The sequence below is a fragment of the Oreochromis niloticus genome, linkage group LG7, assembly GCF_001858045.2.
Source record: "Oreochromis niloticus isolate F11D_XX linkage group LG7, O_niloticus_UMD_NMBU, whole genome shotgun sequence".
Classification (NCBI taxonomy): Eukaryota; Metazoa; Chordata; class Actinopteri; order Cichliformes; family Cichlidae; genus Oreochromis; species Oreochromis niloticus.
In genome coordinates this window covers 11,988,020-12,014,157 of record NC_031972.2, presented here as the reverse complement: position 1 = coordinate 12,014,157, position 26,138 = coordinate 11,988,020, and the positions used below count along the sequence as shown (strand labels likewise).

At 38.9% G+C, this 26,138-nt stretch overlaps 1 protein-coding gene across 1 annotated transcript in view; it reads left to right on the top strand.

Annotated features, from left to right (window-relative positions):
• The window catches only part of cwc27 (CWC27 spliceosome associated cyclophilin), a 30,835-nt gene that overhangs the window by 2,465 nt on the left and 2,232 nt on the right, over window positions 1-26,138 (top strand). The window contains exons 7-13 of the mRNA XM_013277541.1: window positions 1,427-1,496; window positions 1,708-1,787; window positions 1,878-1,920; window positions 1,997-2,172; window positions 14,719-14,822; window positions 21,553-21,662; window positions 21,766-21,869. Coding sequence (XP_013132995.1) covers window positions 1,427-1,496; window positions 1,708-1,787; window positions 1,878-1,920; window positions 1,997-2,172; window positions 14,719-14,822; window positions 21,553-21,662; window positions 21,766-21,869 — 687 coding nt within the window. The remainder of the gene's footprint in view (window positions 1-1,426; window positions 1,497-1,707; window positions 1,788-1,877; window positions 1,921-1,996; window positions 2,173-14,718; window positions 14,823-21,552; window positions 21,663-21,765; window positions 21,870-26,138) is intronic.

The window sequence follows — 26,138 nt, the reverse complement described above, 5'->3', positions numbered from 1 at the left end:
AAGATATGCAGTGGTCAGTGTCATTGGCGGCCAAGGCTCGTTGAGGCGCCTGGGGAGGGACATTTGGCCCGTGTTTCAATCCAACAATCTAGATACTGTAGCTCAAACTGCCAAAAATGTATTGCTGTTTCTGATAGAATCAGAATACACAGTACATTACATTGTTGTGTATGCATAGGCACAGTCCAGTTAGCATGCCCATGCTGACCCCTGTCCACCACAGAAAGTACCAAGCATCAGTATTGAACTACAGAGCAGTGGAAGAAGGTGGCCTGGTCTGATGAATTATGTGGATGTGCATCATTTACCTGTACCTACCATCAGGCCTCTTTCATTTTTCAGCAATGGTTTGAGGACAACAGGCGCAACAATGATTTTTTAAGTGTTGACTTGGCATCCAAATTCTACTTAAAGGATCTGTTGCTTGCATCTTTGTGCCAGATACCATAGCACACCTTCAGGAGTCTTGTGAAGTCAGGGGCCAACACAGAGGGACCAACAAAATATTAGGCAGTTGGCTATAATGCCTGATTGGTGTATGTGCTGTTATCCCAGATCTTTGTTGTTTTGTGTATATGTTGGTGTTAAACTATTAGAAAAAAATTTCTTCACACAGATTGTTTAGGTCAGTATTAAACCTCTGCTTTTGGTCTCTTGGCTCCTAGGGAATAATTGTACCTGTGCTAGCCTCATTATTATTATTATCATTATTATTATTATTATTATTTGAAACTTTGGCCCTGGTTTATATACAATATGGACAAAAGTGCCTGGCAACTTACACATTACACCTACAGGAGCTGATCGGCCATTGAAACCCATGCCACGAAGCTAGTAGCATGTCATAATTGTGCTGATGTGAGGCTGCAGTTTCTAGATCAGCAGAGCATTGATGATTACATGCACTGTGCCTCAGCATCTCAGTAACTTTTTATGGTCTGCCACGCTGCGACTGAGTTACTGTGATTCCTAAAGCCTTCCTCTTTGCAATCATGCCACTTATAATTAATCATGGAATATCTTGGATGGAAGAAATTTCACAAACTAACTTGCTGATCCTAATACAGGTCTACAGCTCCATGTCAGGGAGCTCTTTAGAGCAACCCATTCTTTCACAAATGTTGTGAAGGCAGACTGCATGGCTTACATACACCTGTGGCAATGTGACTGAAAACACCTGAATGCAAAGATTAGCAGGTTTGGTCCAGTATATTTGGCCTCATACTGTTAGCCTAGATCGCAACACTTCCCGTTCTTCTCTTTGAAGAACCTGAATGATAGGCTGAACTAGAGGTAAAAAGTTTAATAGGTCCTCATTTCTGTTTGCTACATGTTTAATGTATTTTTAGTGCCAATAATGTTATTGATAAAGATTTATAACAGTATGTTATTTCCCTGCAATCACCCATGTTGGTGTGTTTTGCAGGAATTTCAGTCTTTTATCATTTGGAGAGGAAGCTGAAGAAGATGAGGAGATGGTGAATCAAGTCAGCCAGGTACTGGATCATAAAGCCATTATATGTGGGCACCTCTGACATTTACTCTTATGCCACTCACACATCACAACTAGGTGTATATTAGAAATATTAAGACATTTCAAAAAGGACATAGACATGTAAATAACTGTTGTCTGGGCATTTTTCTTTTCTTTTCTTTTCTTTTCTTTTCTTTTCTTTTCGTTTCGTTTCTTTTCTTTTTTTTTAATAGACATTCAAGGGAAAAAGCAAAAGCAGCCATGACCTTTTGAAAGATGATCCCAGACTGAGCTCTGTTCCAGCAGTTGATAAGTAATTCATTAATAGTTATTAATCTATTTTAATTTCCTTTTTAAATTTGAATTATTAAAAAGTCTGAACCTATGTTGGCTCTGCTCACAGGGGTAAGAAAAAAAAAGCATCTGCATCTGGTGATGCAGCTTTGGTAAGTCTTTTAGATTTTCCTCCATTTCCTCTCAGAGGCGAAGTATCAACATTAAATGTTTGATATGTTTCTCCAGTCAGGTGACGAGGCTGAGGGTGATGTTGAGGATGACATGGACACAGATGAGGAATATGACTCGGAGAAGAAAGAGAAGATCAGAGAGCTCATAAGTAAAAAGCTAAAGAAGGAAAAGGGTGGAGAGAAAGTGACAGAGCCCACTGAAGAGGAGCAAGAAAAAAAGATGAGCCGCAGGTATGTTTTTTTTTTTCTTGTTTGTTTGTTTGTTTGTTTGCAACCCTGCTGCAATAAATTAACCTGAACTACTAGAAAAATTTAAAATGTAGCTACAGCATACTGATCTTTCTGAAATTATGTATTTTGAAAAATGTTACCACTAAAAACTGTTGTGTGTAGTTAAAATGACATGGCTGCTAAAAACAAAAAAATAGTATTTCATAGTTTTTCAGCAGCGTCTTATGGTTGTTGTTGAACTTGTAATGTGGTGTGACATCCTGGTGGGGGAGCTATTGGACTATGTAATATATAGACGATGCTAAACCTTACCTATTTAATGATTGTTAATATAACTTTTATTTTCCTGACAAGGAAAATATTTAGTAAGTCCAAGAGACAAATTGTTACTTTTCAGTGTTCATAGCTGCATATTTTTTTTCTTTTTTCAATTAGGTAATTGTTAGTCTGAGATTCCTAAAGACATAGCAGTGCAACACAATGATAAACAACAATTTGAAACCCACAAATTTCAAATTTCATTCAGATGTGATAAATAAAAGCACCAAATTTCAGTTCATGAGAAGCAGGAAATGGTAAACCTTTAGCATCTTTACAAGAAAAATGTCGTTGTTTTAGTTCCACCTTGACCTAATCTTGAAATTTCATGACAACAAGAACAAATTCAAGAGAGATGAGAAGGATTTGTATAATATTTTAACAGCTCAGTGGCCTAGACACAGTAGAAACAATCATTAGCTCGTATTAATTAGTGCCTCTCTGCAGCAGCAAATCCTCTTGAACAGTCATGTTTTGTCTGGCGGTTTCTCTGATGCAGTTGTGGTTGGATTGCTGGAGGACTTTGTTGTACAAATTAATGTATATTTAAAAATTTAGATTTGGTGTTACTTGTTCCTGAGCTATTTTAGATTGTCATCCTTTAGTGCCAGCCTTACAGCCACTTTGATGCTGATTTGCTCACTGTACCGGAAAGAAGGTTTTTGGGGCTCTTGAGCTCCAGACTGAAGCACTTGAGGCTCATAGGGCAGAGCGGTTCATACCTTGACATCACTATTTGAAACTTTAGTCATGTTTAATTTGAGCATCCACCATTTGAAACAATATATATGTCACAGAAGATAAGAAAATGCATAAGAAAATGCATAATAGATACCCCTTTTAAGTCATTAGTAGCAAAGCATTTATCTTTAACAGGCATATCTTAACTGGATTTATTTAAAATATTCCTCAGATGTATTTAAGCATTCTAATGTGATAGATTTCCAACCTGAAATAGATGGGGAACCTTAATCTTTATTAGATTTTTAGATAAAAGTAAGCCCAATTAGTTATGAAAAATAAGTTACGGGGCCAACTTGGTTATTTTTATTCATGTGTAGTGATTTATCCAGTTTCAAAAGCTGAATCCAGAGAATATTTGAAGCTTTGGCTTGAAATGAGTTCAATTAAAAATACGTTATCACAATACATTTTTACAGGACCCAGTGTAGTCTGATGAAATAGTAAGTACACCCGATCATAGCTTTAGTAGCATTCACTGGAAATAATTGTTTTGTGTTTGACCCTATCAATCTCTCACATCGTTGTGGAGGAATTTTGGCCCACTCTTCTCAACATTGCTTCACTTCATTGAGGTTTGCAAACATTCGTTTATGCACAGTTTTCTTAAGATCCAGTCACAGCATTTCAGTCAGATTGAGGTCTGGACTTTGCTGGGCCATTGCAACACCTTGATTCTTTTCTCTTTTTTTTCAGCCATTCTGTTGTAGATTTGCGGCTGTGATGGGGATCACTGTCCCGTTGCATGACCCAGTTTCAGCAAAGCTTTAACTGTCGACAGATGGCCTCGCATTTGACATTAAAGTGTGTTAGTATACAGAGGAGTTTATGGTTTACTCAGTGATTGTTAGGTGCCCAAATCCTCTAGCTGCAAAACAAGTATATATCATCAGGCCTCCCCCATCCTGCTTGACAGTTGGTGTGAGGTGTTTGTGCTGATATGCTGTGCTTGTTTTTTGACAAAAATAATCTCCACTTTTACCTTGTCTGTCCAAAGAACATTGCTCCAGAATATATATAAAAGACAGGCACAGCCTCCTCTGTAGTTTAGCTTCATGGTAATCTCTTTCTTGATCTTCCAGTGTCAAGAGTGACCATATTTAGACAAGAGCTTCAGTGGGCTGCCCACTAGGAGCTGTTGTGACCTGAGGGTTGTTTTGGCCAGCAGGAGTAGAAAACAGTATTTTTGAATGATGCGCAGCTCTCTTATAATCGCCTATAAGCTTTTACACTGTGGCCATGAGAGCAGGTGTGGACCACAAACAAATAGAGGCAGTGCTTTCTCTCTTTCTCAAGAAGGCACACTATGTCTGCTTGCCTCTTCCTACGCATAATGTTAAATCACCTCTCAACCACCTTTCCTCTCAAAAAGGAGAAGTGGTTGAGGACCAAAAAAAGATGATGGATCAAAAAACGATGCAGTTAAATACTTAAAAAAAATAAGTGTCAGCCCTGAACCAGCTGTTATACATTAAATGTCAATAAATCTGTGTGTGAAGTTTTTTGATAGTTTGATTTGATGCTTGAATGCAAAGGTATTCATTTGACTGTTTGAGCTAATTCAGGATCTTTTTGTGTTTTAAAAGTGTGACTCTTTGTTTGCATTTGTCTTCGAGGGTTTTTTGAGGGTGGGTCACTCTGACTGGTTAATGCCAAATGTTTGGATTTTTAATCTGGATAACTTTCATTCCACATTAGCATAGTGAATACATGTCATGGGGTATGGCTATATCCTGGTAGTGGAATTGTATAATTCCATTTGTTTACAAAAGGCACCATAAATATTTCCAAACGTCCACTTTAGTGGTTTCAGTTTGCAGAGTCCTAACACAAACCTGACAGCTGTAGGATATAGCTGTGTGTCTGTCAGAACATTTGCAGCCATAACTAGAAGCATTAGTGAAGTTCACACACGAGATATAAAGAAGAATCCTCCTCATACAGTTTTTATGAAGGGAGAGAAACTGAAGCTATGGAAAAACTGCTCCTATTTAAGGAATACTCTATGAATTTTTATTGGAAATTTGAAGTTGGTCGATTCACAAGACAAACTAAAAAGAATGGTCTAAATCAAAGTAGCAGAGACTGAAGAATCTTCCTGCTCCTATGCTGTTAGATATAACCTGGAAGCCATACATTTTAGACATCCTGCTTGAAGAAGTATGATGGAAGTTTGAAGTTCTTATTGAGAAACTAAGACTAAAATCATGCACCCTGATTTCATGAGTAGCAGTGGATGAACTTAAGAAAGTTCCTGCTCACAGCTATTTTGATTCTTTACATTTGCCGTGGAAAACTTTGAGGTCAGAATTCTGAAATTTCATACCAAAAAGTCCTAGTCAATAGTATTTGAAAAGCTCCAAACAAACCACTAGATCCTCAATTTCCCATGATACAGCTAACTTCACATTTAAACTTTAAAAACAAGCCCAAACTTAGAATACCCAATATTGTATAACTGATAAGTTTTTTTCACTTGTTACAAAACTTTCTTCAGAGCCAAAGAGACATTAAACAACTGATTTCAAAGCCTCCTTGTGACAAGAACACTAAACTTGCAGTGGCTTTTCAAGAAGAATTGTCTACTGGAAGTCCTTATCTCCAGTTCTCCTACTTTTTCCCCAAAATGATTTATTTAGTTCTCACCCAATGAAGTGGAGTCTAACCTGTTTTTCTTTACATTACCTCCAGCTCTGTCAATACACACCCACTTACTTTGATACATTCTCACAAACACATGCACACACACACACGCACCAAAGCTTGCACATCTCAGTTGTTTCTCACTGGACCAACATCAGGACTCTGCTCTTTGAAGCAGGAAAATTGGCATACAACACGAATTGCTTACTTAGCGGTAAACAGCACGTCTGTCCAAGCCAGCAGTGTGAGCGCAATGGAGGTGAGAGTGATGGTGTGTGTGATAATATTTGGATGAAAATGACCTGTGGAGAATGGAGAGAGTGATTTAACAGTTATCTCTCCACAATATCCTCTTAACAGGTAGCTCTCAGCACACATAATCAACATACCCCTCTCTCATTAGTGCTAATAGGATAAAGAGTGGGCCCCCAGTCAGGTGTGTGTGTGTGTGTGTGTGTGTGTGTTTGTGTGCGTGTGTGCGTGCCCTGACTGACAGCCAGCCCAATGCAGGCAGACTGCAGTATATTAAACACAAGCGCAGATTGTTTTGCTACAAGAACTGTAACCCAACACAGTGGTTTGTCTTGGCAGGGAATCAAAGAGCAGGCTGGTAGGTACAGTGTTAGTACAGGACAAAGAGGGCATTGTTGCAGGGTGAGCTTGCTCTCCCACTGTTGCTTTGCTTTGGGCTTTCAGCTACTTTGTCCGCAAGGAAGAACACCAACTGCTATCTAGTCACCTGGGAAAAAAGAGGCAGGATGTTAACAGCAGTCACTAATCTCCATTCTGTCTGATGGCCTTCACTGCTGCATGACTTCTGCTATTTGGTCTTTCATTTAATTCCTTTGTACTTGCTATGTGTGTGAGTGTGAGTATGTGAGAGAGAGATATACAGGTTTGTAGTGACTTACGGAGTAAATTTTACAAAGCCCCCCCTATTGCTGAGAAAACCATGAAATTAGGAGCGTGCATGAATCCAAAATAGTTTTGACTTGATGTAAAAACTATCTTAAGTTGCTTTCCAGGAGCCAGATGATATTCCACTGCAATATTCCGTCATTGCAAAATGCTTGGACTTGTTCATATTCAGCATTCAGTTTCCAGATAATGCTTTACCTGTTTGTTTTACAACATTAAAACTAAGGACACAATTGATCAAAACACCTTCATTTCTCCCAGAGTTTGCCTTAACTTCTTGTGTAGTCGATGTTGTTGGTACCTCTCTTTAAGCCTTTACAGTTTGACACTCCCTTTATGTTACTATTGATCAAGCGGCTTTGCTCTTTCAAGTAGGCCTCTTTGTCTTGAGGTGGGAGGGTGGGGGTGCTTTATAAAAGACACTACGGAATGAAGTCCCAAAAGCAGTGTATGTGGTAGTCGCCACTTTTGTTAAACCCGACGGGGCATGACTGGGGAAGCAAAATGCTTCCATATGGCTGTGGGACACAGGGTGAGCTGCTTCTGCCAGCATGGCCTGGCTCCCTCTGCTGTTTCTGGTAATGGCTTTTTAGTTACAGCAGGCTGAAGATAATGACAGAACAGCACATCCTGTTATTTATTCCACTTGTTATCACTTATGTGATTTGGTGACTTAATAATACAGATGGAATGACTTTTTTTTTTTTTTTAATTCAGTATGTCTTCCAGATTTTCATTTTCATGTGATCTGTAGAATATTCTAATTAAAATTACATTTGGTGGGGACTTGTGTGTATACATATGATACATAGAAATGTATTTAGGTGTGAATAAATGTAGGAAAATAAAGGATCCAGTATCTGATTTACAGTGACTTTTCAATATTGATTATGATATAGATTTTCTTCTTTAGAGTGTAAGAATACTGGATTTTGGGGCCCAATGCCAGCAACAGTTTTAGGGTAGTAAAAAATGTATTCATCAGCACATTGACTGTTTTTTGTTTAATATATATACTCTGCTTTTCCCATATGTTTATGAAAAGCTATGAGGGTCATTGTTCATTAACTTTGCATCCCGAACCAGCTAACATCTTATTGTGCTTGACTTTGCATTACTGTCTGCTCCACTGTGATGCAACTCTCCTACATGTGCTGCAGACAATACTAAGTGTGTTTTAAAGAAATAAGTTGAAACCATTCTGTAGGACAGTCTGTTTAATGACACTATTTCTAAAGCTACCCAAGCATCTTTTTTGAGTGTTGTACTATATTACAAAAAGAACGTTTTACAGCCAGTATAAGAGTATGCCAATATCAGTATATTATATTGGCTGTAAATTAATGTTTAATGTTCCTTTCAAACATTCCCAGCCCAAAGAAATTTTAACATCATAAAAGAAAACCAGGAGATATTCTCATCTGAGGAGGTGGAACCAGTGAATTTGTATATAATATATAATTTCAAGTTATCATAGTGTCAAACTCCTCGAGAGAAAAGAAAAATCTCTGTTCCCTCTGGCACTCTGCCATGTGCTCTAATCAAAGCTGTGTGTGTTTTAATCTTCTGAATGTCTTCTTAATTCGTTGAGTTGTTTAGTCTATAAAATGTTACCACAATTTTCCAAAACCTGAGTGTAAATGTTTGTGGGAGAGTCAGTTTACGTTAATATAAAACAGAGGAAAACCAAATCTTCGTGTTGGAGAAGGTTTTAGTTCAAAAACGACTACAAAGATTAATCATTTTTTAAAAGAGTTGCTGACTCGCTTTCCGTTGATTGACTAACTAATGAATTAACCGGCCCCTGTAGTTCTATTCTTCATCTGTTGGTCTTCTGCCACATTGGGTCTGTTTCTCTTTCCACATTTCAAACATCTTTTCAGTATTTAAAACACCTTAAGAAAGCATTCCCCTAGCCTTGTGGACAGTTTACCTTAAATGAGACATCAGACACTAATTATCCTGACCAAGCTGCAGACAGTATGTCACTGTGTATTAATTGGCTGCACCTGTCTCTTGTCATTGGTCATAACCCAGTGCGTTCTCAGGGAAAGGTTGCAGAGATCATGAAAGCATTCGGTGCTGCGTTTGTACAGAAACCTGCTTGAGATAATCCAGTTCTTGGCAGCAGAGTTGTGTATGTTTTGGAACTGCCAGGTTTACACATCTCTGGACCATTGTAGCATGTCTGCCCCATATGGGGCACTTGCTTGCTGGAAACAGTTCCATACAGCAATGCATATTTAAGATGTGTGAAGTTTCGAGGTTTTTTTTTTTGTTTGTTTGTTTTATATAATTCAAAGTGAATAAAAAGCAAAAGTGAGGCTTGGACTGTAATCAACATCATCATCATCTGGTACTGTGCACATTTATGTCTTATTCTCTCATAAAGGCAAAATATTTAAGTGAAGTTGAAAAGTGAAACTAAATATAATTCATACAGTTAATACTCTATGACATTAATGAGTTACTTCCAGTATAACTGATTGGATGAAGGCTAAAGCATCGTTTCTGAAATTAGGCAGGTGAAGCGCTCTAAAAAAGGAACCTTGGTCCACTGCGTTAACCTAGATCACTCTGCAAAGTCATGCAAATTCCTGTGTGGAGGTTAGATTCCTCAACTCCAGCTCACAGTTCTCCTTGGCTTTTGACCAAGCCATGGAGTGCCCCCCGAGGGGAGTTCACCCAGCCACCTTGTTATTCTAGCACATTCATCCACATCACTTGCTCAGTCATTAGACTGGATTTAATCCAACGTAGCAAAGAGAAGCTGCTGCTGCCACCCTTGTGGTGTACTTACTCTAAACAACTCTGAGGTGTTAAATTTTACTTTTAGACATACCTTTGACCCATCTTAATCACATTGTGGACACATTTTAAGTGAAAACTGTTTGATTTCTGCCGGTATTTACATTTCGTGAAAGCCACTTGAAGGCAAGATGAGAATACAAAGAAATCCAAAAAAGGACAGCACAGCATGCTTGTCCATTTTGGAAAAACTATTGAATTTTTGATGAACCATACAGTCATCACTGTACTATTTTTAAGGTTGTCAAATTCCTGTGTCAGCCTCAGACTCCTGCCAGACACTGGAGTATTAAATGCAAGGTTCTGAATCATGAGTACTTGGTATACTGCCAATCATTTCATATGCTTTCTTTATGAAAAGTTAATCATCCACAGCTCTCTGGTTTTCACATTTCTTGAATTTTCAGAAGGAGTGACAGTAGCTGGCAGCCCCAAAGTACACTCAGACCGCAGGGGCTAGTAGGGAGTCACAAAAAAGATTGATAATATATCTAGTCCTGCCAGTTTTGGTCTGTTTATCTGGCAACAAATGACAACAGATGAGTGCCTCTCCGATTGGCCTTGTTTTTTAAAATGATTGTTCAATTCTTCTCTCCTGCTGGCAAATAGATTGCCTTATTCAGAAAAGGGATGGGTAGACTTGCAGAAATGGGACAAGAAGGAGCTACCCTGTGCTTTCTCTCCTTTATTATCTTCTTCAGGTATTCTTGCCTTGCACTGAATGAAGTGTTATTAAAGTGTTATTTTCTTTTGTTTTTTTTCCTTGTTTTTTGCTGAACCTGAGTTATAAATGTCCATCTTAACACTGATAATGCTGGCTGCCTAAAAAAAAAAATCTATGACTAAAACATGCATTTACATACATTAGACAAAACATTGTGATTCAGACTGGGCAACAAGTGTAGAAACAGAGTAGTTTGTTGTGTTATGATGTGAGGGTCTTGGGAGGAATTTGCTGAGCCCCAAGGTGTGTCCTAACAGGTGTTGGTGGGGCTTTTCCTGTCCTTTCTGCCCTTTTTTCTTTATTGGCACTATGGTTATGGGGCTGATTGTTCAGCTGTTGCCTTGGATACATCTCCTGTTTTCCTAATGGCAACATGTAAAGGCAGGCCAAAAATGATCACGTAGTCCAGTGTGTTCTTTACTCAAAAAATAGGCTTGCAAAATCCTTCCTATTAATGCCTATTAATGCCAGAGAAGTGTCAGGGATGATGTTCCTATAAAACCCACAAGAGATACTAGATTAAAGGGCATTTGGAAATCCCAACTGTATGATCATCAGTACTGCCAAAACTACAGAATTGCCTCACAATTAAATGAATGAGGAGCTTCTGTATAAGGATAATATAATATAGTGTACTGCACAGTCTTTGCCAGCAAGTCTTTATTATTAGAATGGTCATCTGAGCTCAGTGAGCTGTGAAAGATGGCCACTGCAACTAGTAAAATAACAACAACAATAATAATAACAATAACTAGTAAAAAGCAACATGCCTATGTGACTTTTTGGAGGCAGGTAAATTTGTGTTGACTAGGTGCACTCAAAAAAAATAAGCATTAAATAAATCATAGAAAGGATTTCCACGCGATTAAACTGCTTTATTTTAGCATTAACGAGCTAACCGCGCTAACATGTTGACGCCGTGCAGCCCCACGCACAGGGCGATCCGTGATAACTCATTAACGGAGATTTGCCACATTAATGCAGTTATGGCGTTAAAGTCATTTTAACGAGATTAACGCTGACAGCACTAATCAAATTACAATTTAGACTCTTGTAAATGTAACAACCACCCAAATTCACTTTTTTGAGTGTTTGGCTAAAGAGGCTAAAACCTCAATCTTCAGCTGGTCAACCCTGTGATGTTTCAGTGTCCACAGCAGTATATATTCCTAGCAGCTAATTTCAATTAAAAGGTCTAATATTTTTTAACTTGATAAACATTAGCAATCCTAGCACCATCATCCTTCGATACTTGCATGCCTTTACTGAATATGGTTAGACAGTACTGGTGAAATAGTCAATACACGGAACAAAAGTCTTGGTCCCTCGCTACATTCGATACCAGTGTTATTCCCAAGTATTAGTATTCCCAAATCATATCAGATGATAGCAGACAAGTTTTGAAATTGTTACCAAGAAGTACAAAAAATTGCTAGAACATTGTATAAATGGGAAGAGCAGGATCAAGCATGTTTTTGAAACTTGATCCGTACTACTAGTAAGGCTATTAAACGGTCATTCCTTGTGTGTGTGATTTTTTTAAAAATATCTTAATGAAAGAGCAGTATTAATTATTGGAGCTGAGCTTGCATTTGCGCAGTCTTTGTTAAATCTGACAGTTGGTATTAAAAAGTTCTGTTGCTGCCTTCATCACCTTAAAAAAACGAAATAGTTAACTGGCCACCTACTGCAGTAATTCTGCAGTATCGTGGATGGAGAGTTTTCTGCTATCATTTTAATCAAAGAGTACCACCAGAGAGACAAAAACCCATTCATCATGTGGGAGTGTGAATGGCAGCTGGAGTCTTCAAATTATTATGTTCTTTGCCCACCTATGGGTTTTCACATCTGTGTCGCATTACAATGCTTTATGTAAAATATGTCTTAGAAAAGAGGTTTGTTGTTATTGATTCTCCTGTAGACTGAGCTGAGCAAGCAACTTCCTTGCATAGGCAGTGTCTGATTCTGCCAACCAGTTTCTACCCTTGGCAACCTAGTTTGGATTCAGCTGAAGCATTTTTTTTTCTTCAGGAAAATAGAGGACTAACAACTGTATGTCTGACTGATTCCTTATGTGTATCCTCAGAAGAACCAGGAAAGCTAACAAGGAAGAGACATGACATCAAGTCAGACACAGCTGTTAATATTTGCTGAGCCACTTACAGTTAAAATATCACTCAGTTTGATGCCTCAGTACTTTGCCACAGACAATGTCAGAGAATTAAACAAATATAGCACTAGCTACAAACACAAGAATCAAAGTTCCACATAAAAGGAAAGAGAAAGGATATAAATGAATGTCTGTCCAGAAAAGCAGATGTAGGAAACAAAAGCAGCCATTGTTTGGTCTGGAGATGCCTCAGATGTTTCTAGGCCAGGGGCCCAGACTGTGCAGCTTACCTGTGCTTTGTGGCTCTGCAAGTGAATGGGATGAAAACAGAGCTGTCAGGCAGTACAAAAATATTATCATTTCTTAACATAACATATCTGCTCTGTAACTGGCAGAAGTCTCAGTCATATGATGGGGAACAATAATCAGCATTGCTGGCCTCGTATGAGCTGGGCTTCAGGCCGCCTGCCAAAAAGGACACCACCTTGGAGTTAAGGAAGTGAGGATGTGCCTTGGCCTGCCTCTGTCATCCAGTTAAAGGTTTTATAAGGGTGGCTAGCCAGGAGAGGAGTGCCTGGGATAGTTATTGCAGTGCCACTTGAGCAGAGGAAGTATAAAGTTTTTTATTACTTCTGCCACTCAGAGCATTGTGTATTTTATGTATCGAAAAACATTCATATTTAACTTCACACAACTTGTGTAGTGCTCTGATTTATATGCAAATTAAATATGTGCATGTTCTTTTGTACAAATATGAACATGATACTGACCTCATTAACAAATTTTCTTGAGGTCAAATTTAGCTTTAGATTGACAAAAGAAAAAAGAACTGTAACTCTGTTTTGAAAACCAACACCAGAGATTCATCACTTTACATTTATATCACAAAAGGGATGAGTTTATGGTCTGAAACACAGCTTTGGTTCTTGGCTTGAAAGGGTTGCACTTGTATTGACTTTGGACTTCTTGAGCTTGACTTGGGGGCCACAGGCTAGTGTACTTCTAGTGCCGGTCCAAAGCTTGGATAAATGTGGAGGGTGTAGTCTAGCTAGGCATGTGTCGGGGTGATTTGTGGCTGAAGGATAGCAGCGAGAGAGAAATGGAAGGTTTCCAAGATGGTAGCGAGACAAACTATGATGTATGGGTTGGAGATGGTGGTGCTGACAAAAAGAGTTGAAGATGTTAAGATTTTCATTGGAGTGGTCAAGATCACAAATAAGTTTGTCAGAGGAGCAGCTCAGGTTGAGCGGTTTCGAGACAAAGTTAGAGAGTGAGACAGTTAGAACATGTGCCAAGGAGAGAGACTGAATATATTACGCACATAGGATGTTGAAGATGGAGCTGCCAGGCAGGAAGAAATGAAAAGTACCTGAAGGAAGTTCATGGATGTAGTGAAGGGCATGCAGCTGGTTGGTGTGACAGAGGAGGATGCAAGTGATAGGGTGAGATGCAAGCAGATCTCTAAAGGAAGCAGTCGAAGAAAGAGGAGGAAGATTTAGGCTTTAGACTGACTGGTTTTGACATGGTTCTTGTTAGTTATTACCTGTGACTTGACTTGGAAAATGTCTAAATCAACCTGGGATTTAATTTTTGAGTTCTTGATCTTCACTTGAGACCAAAGTTCAAATTCCAGACTCGCCTCTTTCCACTTTGGTCTTGACCATAATAAAAAGATGGGTAATACCCACTGTGACATCATCCACTAGTTAGTGAAGTCCTGTTTGAAGTGTCAAGTTGAGTGATTTGGCTGTCACCATTTGGATGTTTTGAAACTCAATCAGATGAGCGAAGAACCGATCTGACTGAGAAATCGGGGGACACTGGTCGTTTGCAGGCTAGCGTCTTGTTTGACTCTAAATGGGAACTATAATTTAAAAAGTTAACATCATGTTGTATTCAGTAAGACTTCAAACAAGCAGCTAAGGGCATAAACTCTCGAGGAAAGTGTTTTCTGTTTACTGAACCAACACCAGCTTTTCCATGTGCATTCTTTATTCTGTGTTTGGTGTATGTGCCCACCATAATGACAAGTAACAACTTGTTTGTTTATAAAGACATTTAATATTCTTAAAACTTAAAAAAATGTATGCCTTGTGTTTGTTTTGCGATGAAGCCAGTGGAGCCAAATGTCTGTTTAAACTATTCTCTTCTTGTTTGTAATGGATGACTTTTTTCTTTGAGCCTGTTTCTCTGGGATTCTTCTTGTCTGTTAACAAGTGTATTCCTTTTATAACAGATGTATAGTTGTGTTTATGATCTCAAAACTGTATTTCTCCATTTACAGTGATGAATTACGGAAAGAGGCACGGCAGTTGAAGAAGGAACTGCAGGCCATAAAGCAAAGAAAAGAAGAAAGTTCAAAACCTGCAAAAGATGACGTCAAGGAGGGTATGTGTGCAAATGTTTAATCCCCTACATGTACTCTTAAATGTGTCCTGGTGTAATCCATTATATTTTAAATTTATTGGTGGCAGATGATATAGTGGATGTATATTATATGTATATAATATATATTTATAGGTTTAGGGGTTTTTTTTTTTAATGATCTTTAAAAGTAGATCTAAGTGTGAAGTAAGTCTCTAGGAGGGTGGTCTGTGCTACATTCTCTGCTAATGGACACTGAGACAGGCAACCCTCTGATTTTGTCAATTAGTTGCAGACGTCTATTTCCCCCCCACTTAAACAGCCTACATTTTTGTGTTGAAGCTTTCTGAAAATTGCATGGGTAAAAATTGTTGAGTGGCCGCCATGGTTGCACATCAAACCCAATGTGTTTGTTAGTTTGCAGCTTTGGCCCAACTAAATTCTGTACAAATCTGCCCCCAAATCTCCTCGGGTCTTCACCACACTCCAGTCTGTCATAATGCCGTCAATCACTGGATTTTTGCTGACGCTGAAACGCATTTTTGAGAATTACAAAAACCACTCAGACACAGAGGTTAGCCTGAGGTTGTGTGTGTTGTTGTGCAACAAAACAAAGTGGTTTACAGGGGGTGTCTGCAGGGAGCAGCCTAAGTGTGGGATTACCACCAGCCAAAATTTACAAAAGTCCACGAAGAGCTCTTGTTGCTCAAACATTGTTTTTGTCTCCGCAAACACTGATGGAGTCATGCTTTTAAGTAGAGACACAGACCCTAATGTTTATTTGCTGCCAATTGGCGGCATGATTTTAGATTAAAGAGGACAAAATGCAGTCACTATGTTGTACTCCAATACTATTATTAACTACAATTCTTTTGCTCTCTCTAAATTTGTGTTGCTCTCAATTATATCTCTATTCTAACACTTAAGAAGTAGTCTCTAAAAAAATCCACTTATTGATTCAGGTGTTGAGACAGTAGCAGCCTTGCATTGTTATACCTAATGGCAAGCAGCCTAAGCTCCTCTATTATCTTACAAGGTATTTAAACTCAGCCAGAGGCCTTTGTTTTGTCCTTTCCTGTCAGCTTAGCCAGAGGCAGGGGTTTCTTTTAAAGAGTTCCTCGTTACATTTTTGTGTTGGAAACAAAAGTTAATTCCATTAAATGGAATGATAGATGTCACGGGCCAATGGCCACTGCAGGGGAGACGGATGTCTGCTTAAATGCAGTAAATCTTGTAACTCCACTCAGCCACAGACGAGCACTGTGGTGAGGTTTTTGTTTTATCTCATATCACTGGAGAAGCTGTGCAGTAATAAGGGCTACGCACGCGCACACACACACACACACACACACACACACACACACACACACAGACAATGCCATCCCTTTATGCTAAAGATTTTCTCCTGATTCTGCTTTGACCACTTTGTGAAGGTCACCGTCTGGTGCCATTCGCTCACATGTGTCTTTAATTGGTCAGTGCTGACTCAGTGAACACATGATGCATGTTTGAATTATTTTGCATCTGTAACAAATCGTCGGGGCGGGGCGGGTAAATGATGTCATCTGAGATAAGGCAAAACGGGAAAGTCATGATGGCATCTCCAAATTAACATTTTCTGCAGCTGACAGTGAAAAGTCCTAGAGATGATCAGTTTACTGTCACTTACGAGGCAGTTCAGATTATCAAAGATTTTTCTACTGTAAATAATTGAATACTTGAAATAACATAAAATAAATGTAAAAAAAAAACAATAATAATAGTAATTTATTGTGCTTGCACTAAAATATTCTCAAACCCATATTCTTCAGCCTGTAATATATCAGTGTGTATATGATTGTTGATCTGCATGCCTGCCTGATGTCATTCTGTGTCCATTCCTTACCCTCACTCACCGCTGTGCCTGGCATTAAACTTGATTGGCCTGAAATGCAAACCGTCTCTTCAGAATTCACCTTTAGCACACAGTTTAGTTCATCACAATCATCACTTCAGTTTTCTCTTCAGTTTTCACATAAATTATAGCATGTTCCTGCAGTCTGGATTTCTCTTTCTTGGCATGACCACTGGTACCAGAGCCAAAAATAAGAGAGGCATTCTGAAACCACTGTCCATTCAAAACGCTCTAAAATGATGTGGCAGCAGTCTTTATCCCACTTAGATATTATACAGGTCTGCCTGTGTATTCCTGGTGTTGTATTACACTGGTGCCTTGTCAGTCATGTTGTTCATTTTTAGAACATGTATCAATTGAATGCTATCTGAAATGCCAAATACTATGATTGGAATTATTATTTTAACTGTTCAGCAGATCAACTGGGAGTCTTAGACCAGCTTGATTGTTTTCACAAAACACATCTTTGGTATTTTCATCCACTTTAAACCCCCAAAAGCACTGCTCAGATAAAATAAGGTAACTCATTGCCTTGTTTTTTTTAGTCAGATATTTTCATAATTTGATCGCATGCTATCAAATCAGATGTTTTTACTGTTTGATTACAGTAAAACATGTATTATGTCATCTCAATGACACCCAGGAAGCAAGTACAAGCAACATGATGACCAGAGGGCACAGAAAACTGATAACATTCAGTGACAATGGGCAACATAACCACTAGAAACATTATGTTGCCACTTAAAAATTTCTCTGCTTTGAGGCAAGCAATTGAACCTACTGCCAATTAGAGGGTTACTTAGGCAACTCGAGACAGAAATGTTCTCTAGCAACCAGCAGGTACAAAGCAATGCAAGTCAGGGAATTGAATCCGAATTGCCAACGACTCTGAAACATGCCAGTAAGTGACATATGAGTGAGTAGTATAAATTAGAGGCTTACCTAGGCAACAGGAGCCTGGGATGTCCACTAGTTACCAATCATCAGCTACAAAGTGATGCAAGTAAATCACAAGCACATCACTTCCTGCATGGACTCTCAATGATGGAGTCCCTTTAGTTTTCTTAATGTCTTGCTTATTTTGTTTATGAATTACAAAAGGCAGTATATCACTGAATTGTGGTTACTTTAGGAAGGCATGTGTCATGCATCTATACAACAGCAACACAAAGCCATCTAAAAATTCATTTCAGAGAGGTGTTTCTTTTTTTGTGTGTTTCTTTTTAAACAATCAGCAGTGCAGCTTTTAAGTTTACGCAGTTTACTCAGTTTAACTACCTTTATTTATTACTTCTTATTGTGCCACTTTGACTTTGTTAAAAACTCTTGATTGTTTAACAGAGAATGGGGAAAACTTGATCCTGTGAAAGGGGCGTTTGTCGTCCACAACACACCTCGGTTGCTATAACAGCAGCTTGATTTGTAGCTCTCTAGATCCCAGGTGACAGGAAAGGGGAGGAATATAATTAGAAATGTCATCAAACTCAGGGATAGTGAGTGACAACAGCTGGAGAGGGGATGTGTGTTCTTCGCGTATGACCTCAGGGCATCATCAGTCAGCGTCCGACATGTCACAGGTTGCAGCAGAGGTGACTGGGCAAGAGATGGAAGGAGATCACGCGTTTGTGTCATAAATCAAGTCAGAAAAAGGGCTGCCCCTCCAAGCAGCACAACAGACTTTAGTAATGACACCAGTCAAGTGGGGGAAAGTGTTATACTTTGATTTTTTTTTTTTCCCCCTTTTTTGTGATCTGTGTGCATTTGTTTTGGAAATTAAGTGATTTCTTATTTGGAGTTATTTGCAAAGGATCCACCAGAATTTCACTCAACAAAACTGAAGCACTCACCTCTTGAATGAGCTGTACTGTACCACGAAGCAGGTTACATTATTCAGTTAAGTTTTTGTTTGTATAGCACCAAATCACAACAACAGTTACCTCAAGGTGCTTTATATTGTAAAGTATAGAGAGAAACATCAGAAAACTCCCTTTGAGCAGTTTGCGACAGTGGGAAGGAAAAACTCCCTTTTAACAAGATTAGACCTTCGGCAGACCGAGGCCCGGGGAGGGCGATCTCTTGACATTTGGTTTGGAGCGACTCCTTCTAATTTTCTCAAAGTGCATAATTAATTATTTTTTAAAGACACATAAATATTTTTTTTTCTTTTTTTTTTGTAGTTATAACACATTTTGTATTTGTCTTTTATTCAAACCAAGATTGATCAATGACTTGCATGAAACATGACCTGTCCAGTTTGTTTGTTTTTTTGTTTTTTTTTATCATATCCTCCTGAGAACCGAGGAAAAGGGAATTTCCTCATTGCACTTTTGTGTAATTGTGATTTCTTTCTTCTTGTACAGCTAAAAGAGGCCACCCAAACACATAAGATATCATGGAAAGCTCCTCTATTTAGTACATTAGGACATTAGTAGGTTAGCTGAAATAAGTCAAAAGATATAGACCAAAACAAATGTCCATTACAGAGGACATAAATGAATAGCCTGGTTCTCAGGAGGATATTTAAGGGTTTCAGTTGGTATAGTCTCTAGTTAGTTGTGCATGCTTGGGTCATTTAAACAAGCTTTTCAGTAAGGTCTGGTTCATATGCCTGCCTTAAGTTCTTTGTTGTTCTGTTAGTTTATTTTGGGAAATATGTTGTCTCATGAACTCATAAAATAGCAGCTCTCTCCTAAATGACAAGCAGGGGCCTCGTATGTTTTCTCTGTTGCATCATTTATTTAGTGCAGCTGAATATGTCAGAGCATCCAGTCAGGAGTGGCACAGCTTGGCGAGTGAGGTGACGGTGATCTGGGGCTTGTGTCTGTGTGTGACATCACATTTTGTTGTGGAAAGAAAGTGCTCAGACAGCCAGCAGACTGTGCTCACTGTCTGCCACTCGGTGACTTCACAGACTGTACGGCTGAACTCTGAGATTTACAGAAGCACATTAACTGCGTGAGACACCGATGTCAGCACGCTGATTGTCTCTCCTTCCATTCACGATGAGAGAATTTTTCACACATACTGCAGAGAGGACAGTTTGGTGGAAAAGTATTCCCAGCATACTGTGATTTTACCCTCTCTGTCTGTACTTTGTGACACACACAGCTCATATAGTACATCTGTTGCACTAGACGGCTACAGTCTAGTTTCCTTCCTTTAATTTGTATTAGAGATGAAACTAAGAATATCCTCATTATCAGTTATTTCAGTTGGTTGTGCTCTCACATATATGTTATGTCTGTAAATTAGACAAAACATAGAACATATAAAGAAGTAAAAATCCAAGGTGGCGTCTTTATATGCCATTTTTGGTGCTGTTTTGTCTGACTTTCAGTCTAAAACTGCTTCAGTGTTCAGAAGATTATGAAAAATAAAAATATTTACATTTAAGAAGCTTTATTAAATGTTTTTTTCACTTCATAGGTTTTGTCCAGCAAGTGATGTGAGAAAGAAAAAAAGCAAACAAGAATGAATCAACAACATGATTAATCCTCTTCTTTTCAGTGCAGCTTTATTTCCACATTACAGATCAGTGATGATTAGCTGAAGAATCTCTGACTCCTGCAAGTCAAGTTCCACATACGTTATAATTTAGTCTAGTATATTTTGAAGTAGCCTAACAGTTGTATCAGTTTCTGTATGTAGTCAACAAAGGCTGTTAAGTACAGTCAGTGCAGTATTTCAACGTTTATAGTTTTCATTATCAACTATAGGGTACGCTAATAATGAAACAATAAAAAAATGAGTCTCTTTTTCTTATTTGAATTCAAAAGTTTAAAAAGAGCTTTTGATCTTCAAATAAACTGCTTAATTTAAAAAAATAATTTTAAAATGTACTCCTGTTCAGTCCTTTCAAACGGGTTCAGACACTTGGAGATGGTGCAAACCCCTATTTTCCTTACATTTGTCGCCTTCTGTAATCATTGAAAAATTATAATAATAGAATTTTTTTTAAATCCTTGATAATATTTCAGTGGGACCAGTTAAGTGACCTTTACTACTCTCAAATCAGCTGAATATGGTTCAAGCATGCTCTAATCTGTGCTAAAGTTTAACCGAGCCGATTAAATCTTAAGGCCCGTTATGTATGTCATCTCTGATCAGGAAAAAATTAGGGATGATTATTTTATTCCTTCTTTGTGATGGTGAGCAGTAGCATGGATACATACAGAGCATGACAGTCTGAGATGGACGGACTATCTTTTCAGTTTTCTGGTAATCATGGTCATGGAGCATGTACAGCAGCATCTGTGAAGGCTTTTCCTTTCATGTTTTCTTGCTGTTCTTGTTCTGTTTTTGTTTTTTTTGTTTTTTTTACCTGTCGTTTGTTAAGTAGCAGTTAATTACACTTAAAACTGAACATCTAGAGTTGGCACAGTAATTCATTTATTTATTTATTTATTTAATTAGTTATTTTAAATCTGGTAAAATATCCCTGAATTCTGTTCAGTTTAGGAACAGTTTCACAAGTGGTCAAAAAGACGAAACCAAAGACAAAGACTATGATTAAAAGCCTCTCCAGTTATCTTTGCAAGAACCAGTTTGAATTTTAGACCATCAGAATAATGTAATTTTGTAAAAGTTAAAACTTCTTGGCCGGCTCTCATTCTGGCTCCCTCAGGCCAGAGAGAGTCGCTCATCCAAACAAGCTCAAACTTGGCAGTGCACTTAACTCATTTCCTTGGCAACACAGCCAGCAAGCTTGAAGTGGTTTGGATAAACAGTTGTTGAGATAGGTAAAGAACAGTTGGAAGTACGGACATGCAGAGATTTCTCAAGTTGTTAGTTAAGATTTGTCTGATTTCTTGCTTTGCTGCTATAACAGCTGTCTACTTTGTCTCTTTTGACTCTCTAAAGTGGAGAAAAAGCCAACCAATGAAGCCGTGGCTGAGTACTTGGAGGGAAGAAAGAAATATGAAGGGCTCAAAAACCGAAAACTGAAAAAAGGCTCAAGCAGAGAAGAACAGGCAAGAGGGCACAATATGTTGCACTAAATTACTGAAATTGAAATAGACTGTAAATTCTGTAGTTGTTAACGTGAGTTTTAATGATGTCTGATCTTTACGGTAGACGCTGGCCCTGCTCAACAGCTTCAAGTCCAAGCTGTCATCAGCCATCACTGAGGGTCCACAGGAAGACGTGGAGGAGCTGGCAGAGGATGATGACAAAGGATGGTCAGTGAGCCTGACACTATTCGAGATAAATAAGCGGGATATTTTCATTTTCTTTTTTCATGGTCATCTTTTAGGAAATAATCCAGACGTTGTTCATTTATTTCAATTAATGCCACTGAATAAAGCAAAGTCAAGCATGATCATGATCAAGACTTCACCCTTTTGGGTCCATTGAAACTGTATGTAATGTTTGGAGAGTACATAGTACCTCAAGACATTTCCCTTATTCAGCTAGTCAACTTCTTCACTGTCATTGCCACTAACACTATGTGCTATGTGAAAGTAAATCTGTGTACCAGTCCACTCACTGCAATTGCTGCTACTGGTATCATCATCCAGCCAAGCTTTCTAAAAAATAATTGTGGCCATTGAAATAACATCAAAAATATAAACCCCTTACTCCAGTGGTCCATATTTTCAGATGGGGCATTTTTTGGAAAGTCATTGTTGTTGTCATAGTTTTTGATTAATCCTTTTAGAGGTTGATGAAGTACAGGGCACAACATGGATACTGTTTGATTTAACAGATAACTTTAGTATCTTTAGCCCACTGGCAGCTAAAGCACCAGATATTTTGTCAGAAGGAGGTGAAAGAAACTGATTTTTAGTGATGTCAATTTCATCAACAGTCAAGTTATCCTTGTACCAGCCAATTTTTTGTGACCGGATGCAATCATATCCAATTATACTACTGCATGTACTTGTGCAAGAAATCGAGGCACAGAATTACAAAATCAACACATCCATCCATCCATCCATTCGCTTCCGCTTATCCTTTTCAGGGTGTGGGGGGGGCTGGAGCCTATCCCACCTGTCTTAGGGTGAGAGGCAGGGTACACCCTGGACAGGTCGGCAGTCTGTCACAGGGCTAACACATAGACACAGACAACCATTCGCACTCACATTCACTCTCGCATTGGGCAATTTAGTGTTTCCAATTAACCTAACCCCACTAACTGCATGTTTTTGGAGTGTGGGAGGAAGCTGGAGTACCTGGAGAGAACCCACGCAAACACGGGGAGAACCTGCAACCTCCACACAGAAGGACCCTGGCCTGACACATTTATGTTAAAAATGACTATTTAGTCTTTAAAATTTGAAGACATTTAAAAGATTAAATGGAAGACGGTTAAATTTTCATTTAAATGTTGCTTTTGGTTATTTTTTTTTAGTTTAAACTTGCTGATTATAGTGTTATACTCATAGACAGTAATAAAGACATAACCACTATGATGTCACCCACTGGTGTCTGGATTCCCATTTTTGAGGTTTCGAGATTACCGCTTTCCCTCATCAACATCTTGGTTGCAAGAAAACTGATGTAACAAGAAGAGGTGGGTCTGAGTGTAAAACCACTCACTCATCGGCAAATGGTTGTGACTGACAAGTTGTTAGTCAATGAGCAAGCGGATAATACTACGTTCCTCATTTCTAAAACATGGTATGAGCAAAAAGGTCAACAATGAAAGCCTTCTCCACCCCATAGCTTTCTATGGGGGGAAAAGGCTCGATCTGGACGTTTGTTTGCAACCCCAGCTATCGCCATCTGGTGGCTGTAAGACAGAATGCAGGTTTTAAGGCACTTCCGCAGTGGCTTCATTTTTCTGACTGTCTGTCTTTTTTGCTGTATCTGGTTAGACTACTTTAATAGATGAACAAACTTACTAGTCCAACTGTTAACCGAAATGCTGAGGCTATATAACTCCATTCCCCCAAGAAAAGTACCACATCATTGTTCTATAACTTAAATTCACTGTTCACTGCAGTCAATAATAGTAGAAGCTCTGAGCAGTACGTGAGCACACCAGTCCTCCCAGAGCCCAAGAAGCAGTCTGGCATACACACTATTTTGTGGACAGTGAAGTTTAAGCATGACAGGCTAACTAGAAAAAAGTTGTTTTATTATTTCATTCATATTATGATGACTATCGCTAAAAGACAACATAATATCAGGAGCAACAAACATGAGACAATGAAAAAAAAATCCTTCCTTGTACAGATGAACCTGAACTCTATGAGATCTAAAGCTCACTCCAAGTTCTGATAAATGTGTGTGAAAGTTCAGGTTGTGTGCTTGTGTGTGTGTGTCATGTTGGGATTTCAAGCCACAGCCACCAGATTGGCCATCAGGAAATCAGGCCTGACTGTGTGTTTTCCTCTCATATTCTGTTTTTCACCAAAGATCTCAAAGTCTAACTGCACAGAGTGAGGGTTTGAAATGAATACCATGTGTTTGAACGTGAGCAAAGTGTCTGTGCGCAAGAGATTTAGAATAACAAAATCTGTAGTTTCTATTAGTCTCAAGAAGCCCCCTTGAAGTTCAGTCTGTGTGTGCGTTTGTGTGTCAGCGTGCATATGTGGGGGCCCTAATGAATTTGAGAGAAACCCTGGCTGGCGTTTGGAGCCTCTCCCAGCTGTAGACACCTCACTGCGTTGCCCCTGCCAGGTATGGTGAGAAGGGAGGGACAGGGCAGTAGCATAGCAGTCCTAGAAAAACACCAGTGGGGAAGTCTGTGCCACTCTAGGAGTACTGCGAACAGAATCTGGGTTACAACAGGTCAGACATTGGAAGTCAAGTCTGGGCCAGAGGAGGTAAACTATTCCATCTGTGTCTGTGTCTCCAAATTCTGACTCTCCCTCTACAGCCCCCTCCTCCCCCAACTCCTCCTGCTTTGCTAACACACAACCTCAGAGCCCACTCTCTCAAAGCAAAGAGCCCTCCATTGCTTTCACCATTCCTCCATATTCAGTAAATCCCACCCCCTGCTTCAGTAAAAAGAATGCAAGACAAATAAATAGAAGAAAGGCTTCTGTAGACTCACATTATGGCAGCACAGCGGTTTTGATAAGCTTCGAACGCTGCCTTTCCACATCATGTTTCAGAGCTGGATGACTCTGAGGCTGTATGACCGGCAGGCTGTCATCACAGAGACTGCTAGACAAATTATCAGAGGCGGCATGCTCACGCAGCAGGAGTCCTCAGGGCCTGCCAGAGTCTAGCCGTGACATTCTAGATGAGCTGTCACAACTCCTGCCGATTTCAAATGAACAGGAGAAAAACCAGATCGCACCGACATACTAAAACACCCCAACCGCGCAGACACGCACAAGAGGGCATGCACACTAGAACAACCCTTGTTTAAGTTTACAGCATGGAGTTTTGTTTTTTAATACAGGCATGTGGAAACACACTGAAACAATCTGTTGATCGTGAACTTCGAAGGAAGCATTTAAAGATTTTCTTATTTTAGGTATGAACAAAACTACGTTTGCATTTCCATCTGGTGCTCTGGTTTCATACGACAAGCATAGCATGAGCTGATTGTGAATAGAATTTGGGTAGCACAATTGTTCCACCATGTAATGTTGGTTGGTATTGTTCATCGAAGGATTGACTCAAATAATGTACATAATATGTGTACCAGCTCAAGTTTGGGTATCAAAACATGAATTCAGTTTATTTCCCTAATTAAATCACAAGTTTTAAACCAGTTTTTGACAGATTTCTATTGTGTCGCCTTCTTTTTATGACAGGTGGTCTAATAGATTTTTTAAAAGTTAAATAAAGCACTGTACTTCTAAAATTGCATGAACAAGCAATAGGAAAGTTTTTTTTTTAAAGAAACAAATAACGTAACTTAAGATACATTTAAACCCAAGTTGTAGTCTAATCATAAAATGGTGTGTGTGTGTGGTTTATATTTTACCTTTCCTTCCCCCAATTCCAGTACCAGAACCAGGGGGGAGATGGGTGGTAATAATTTATAAAGGTATCTGAGTATCACACAGCCAGTTCTGAACCAGTTACAGTGTAAAGCTACCTTTGCAGCAACCCTGTGAGGCCATAATTAGGCACAAGTTAACGTGCTTAAAGTGAAAGCTAACATTGTAATGATGTACACTTGTGTGAATTCAGGTTCACAACAACAATTAAGCCAGTCATTTTAGAACTACCAGTTATCCTAAAGGTTAACTGCTGGACAAAGCTGGAGTACCTGGGGATGATGGAGACCATGAAACTCCACAGATAAAGGCCCAAAGCAGGTTAAAAATGCAAACCTTGCTGCGAGGGAACTGTGCCATTCACTGCCATTGCAGCTATGCTGCAACACTAACTGGAACCATTACTGATTAAGATGAAAATGTAGAGTGATTACATTTTTACCTTTTTTACATTTTGAAAAAAAAGACTTGAAGCTGGGAAAATGACTTCTCAGTTTAGGAAATGAGGCTAAAAAGAATGTGAATGCAAGTTAACCATGATTATTA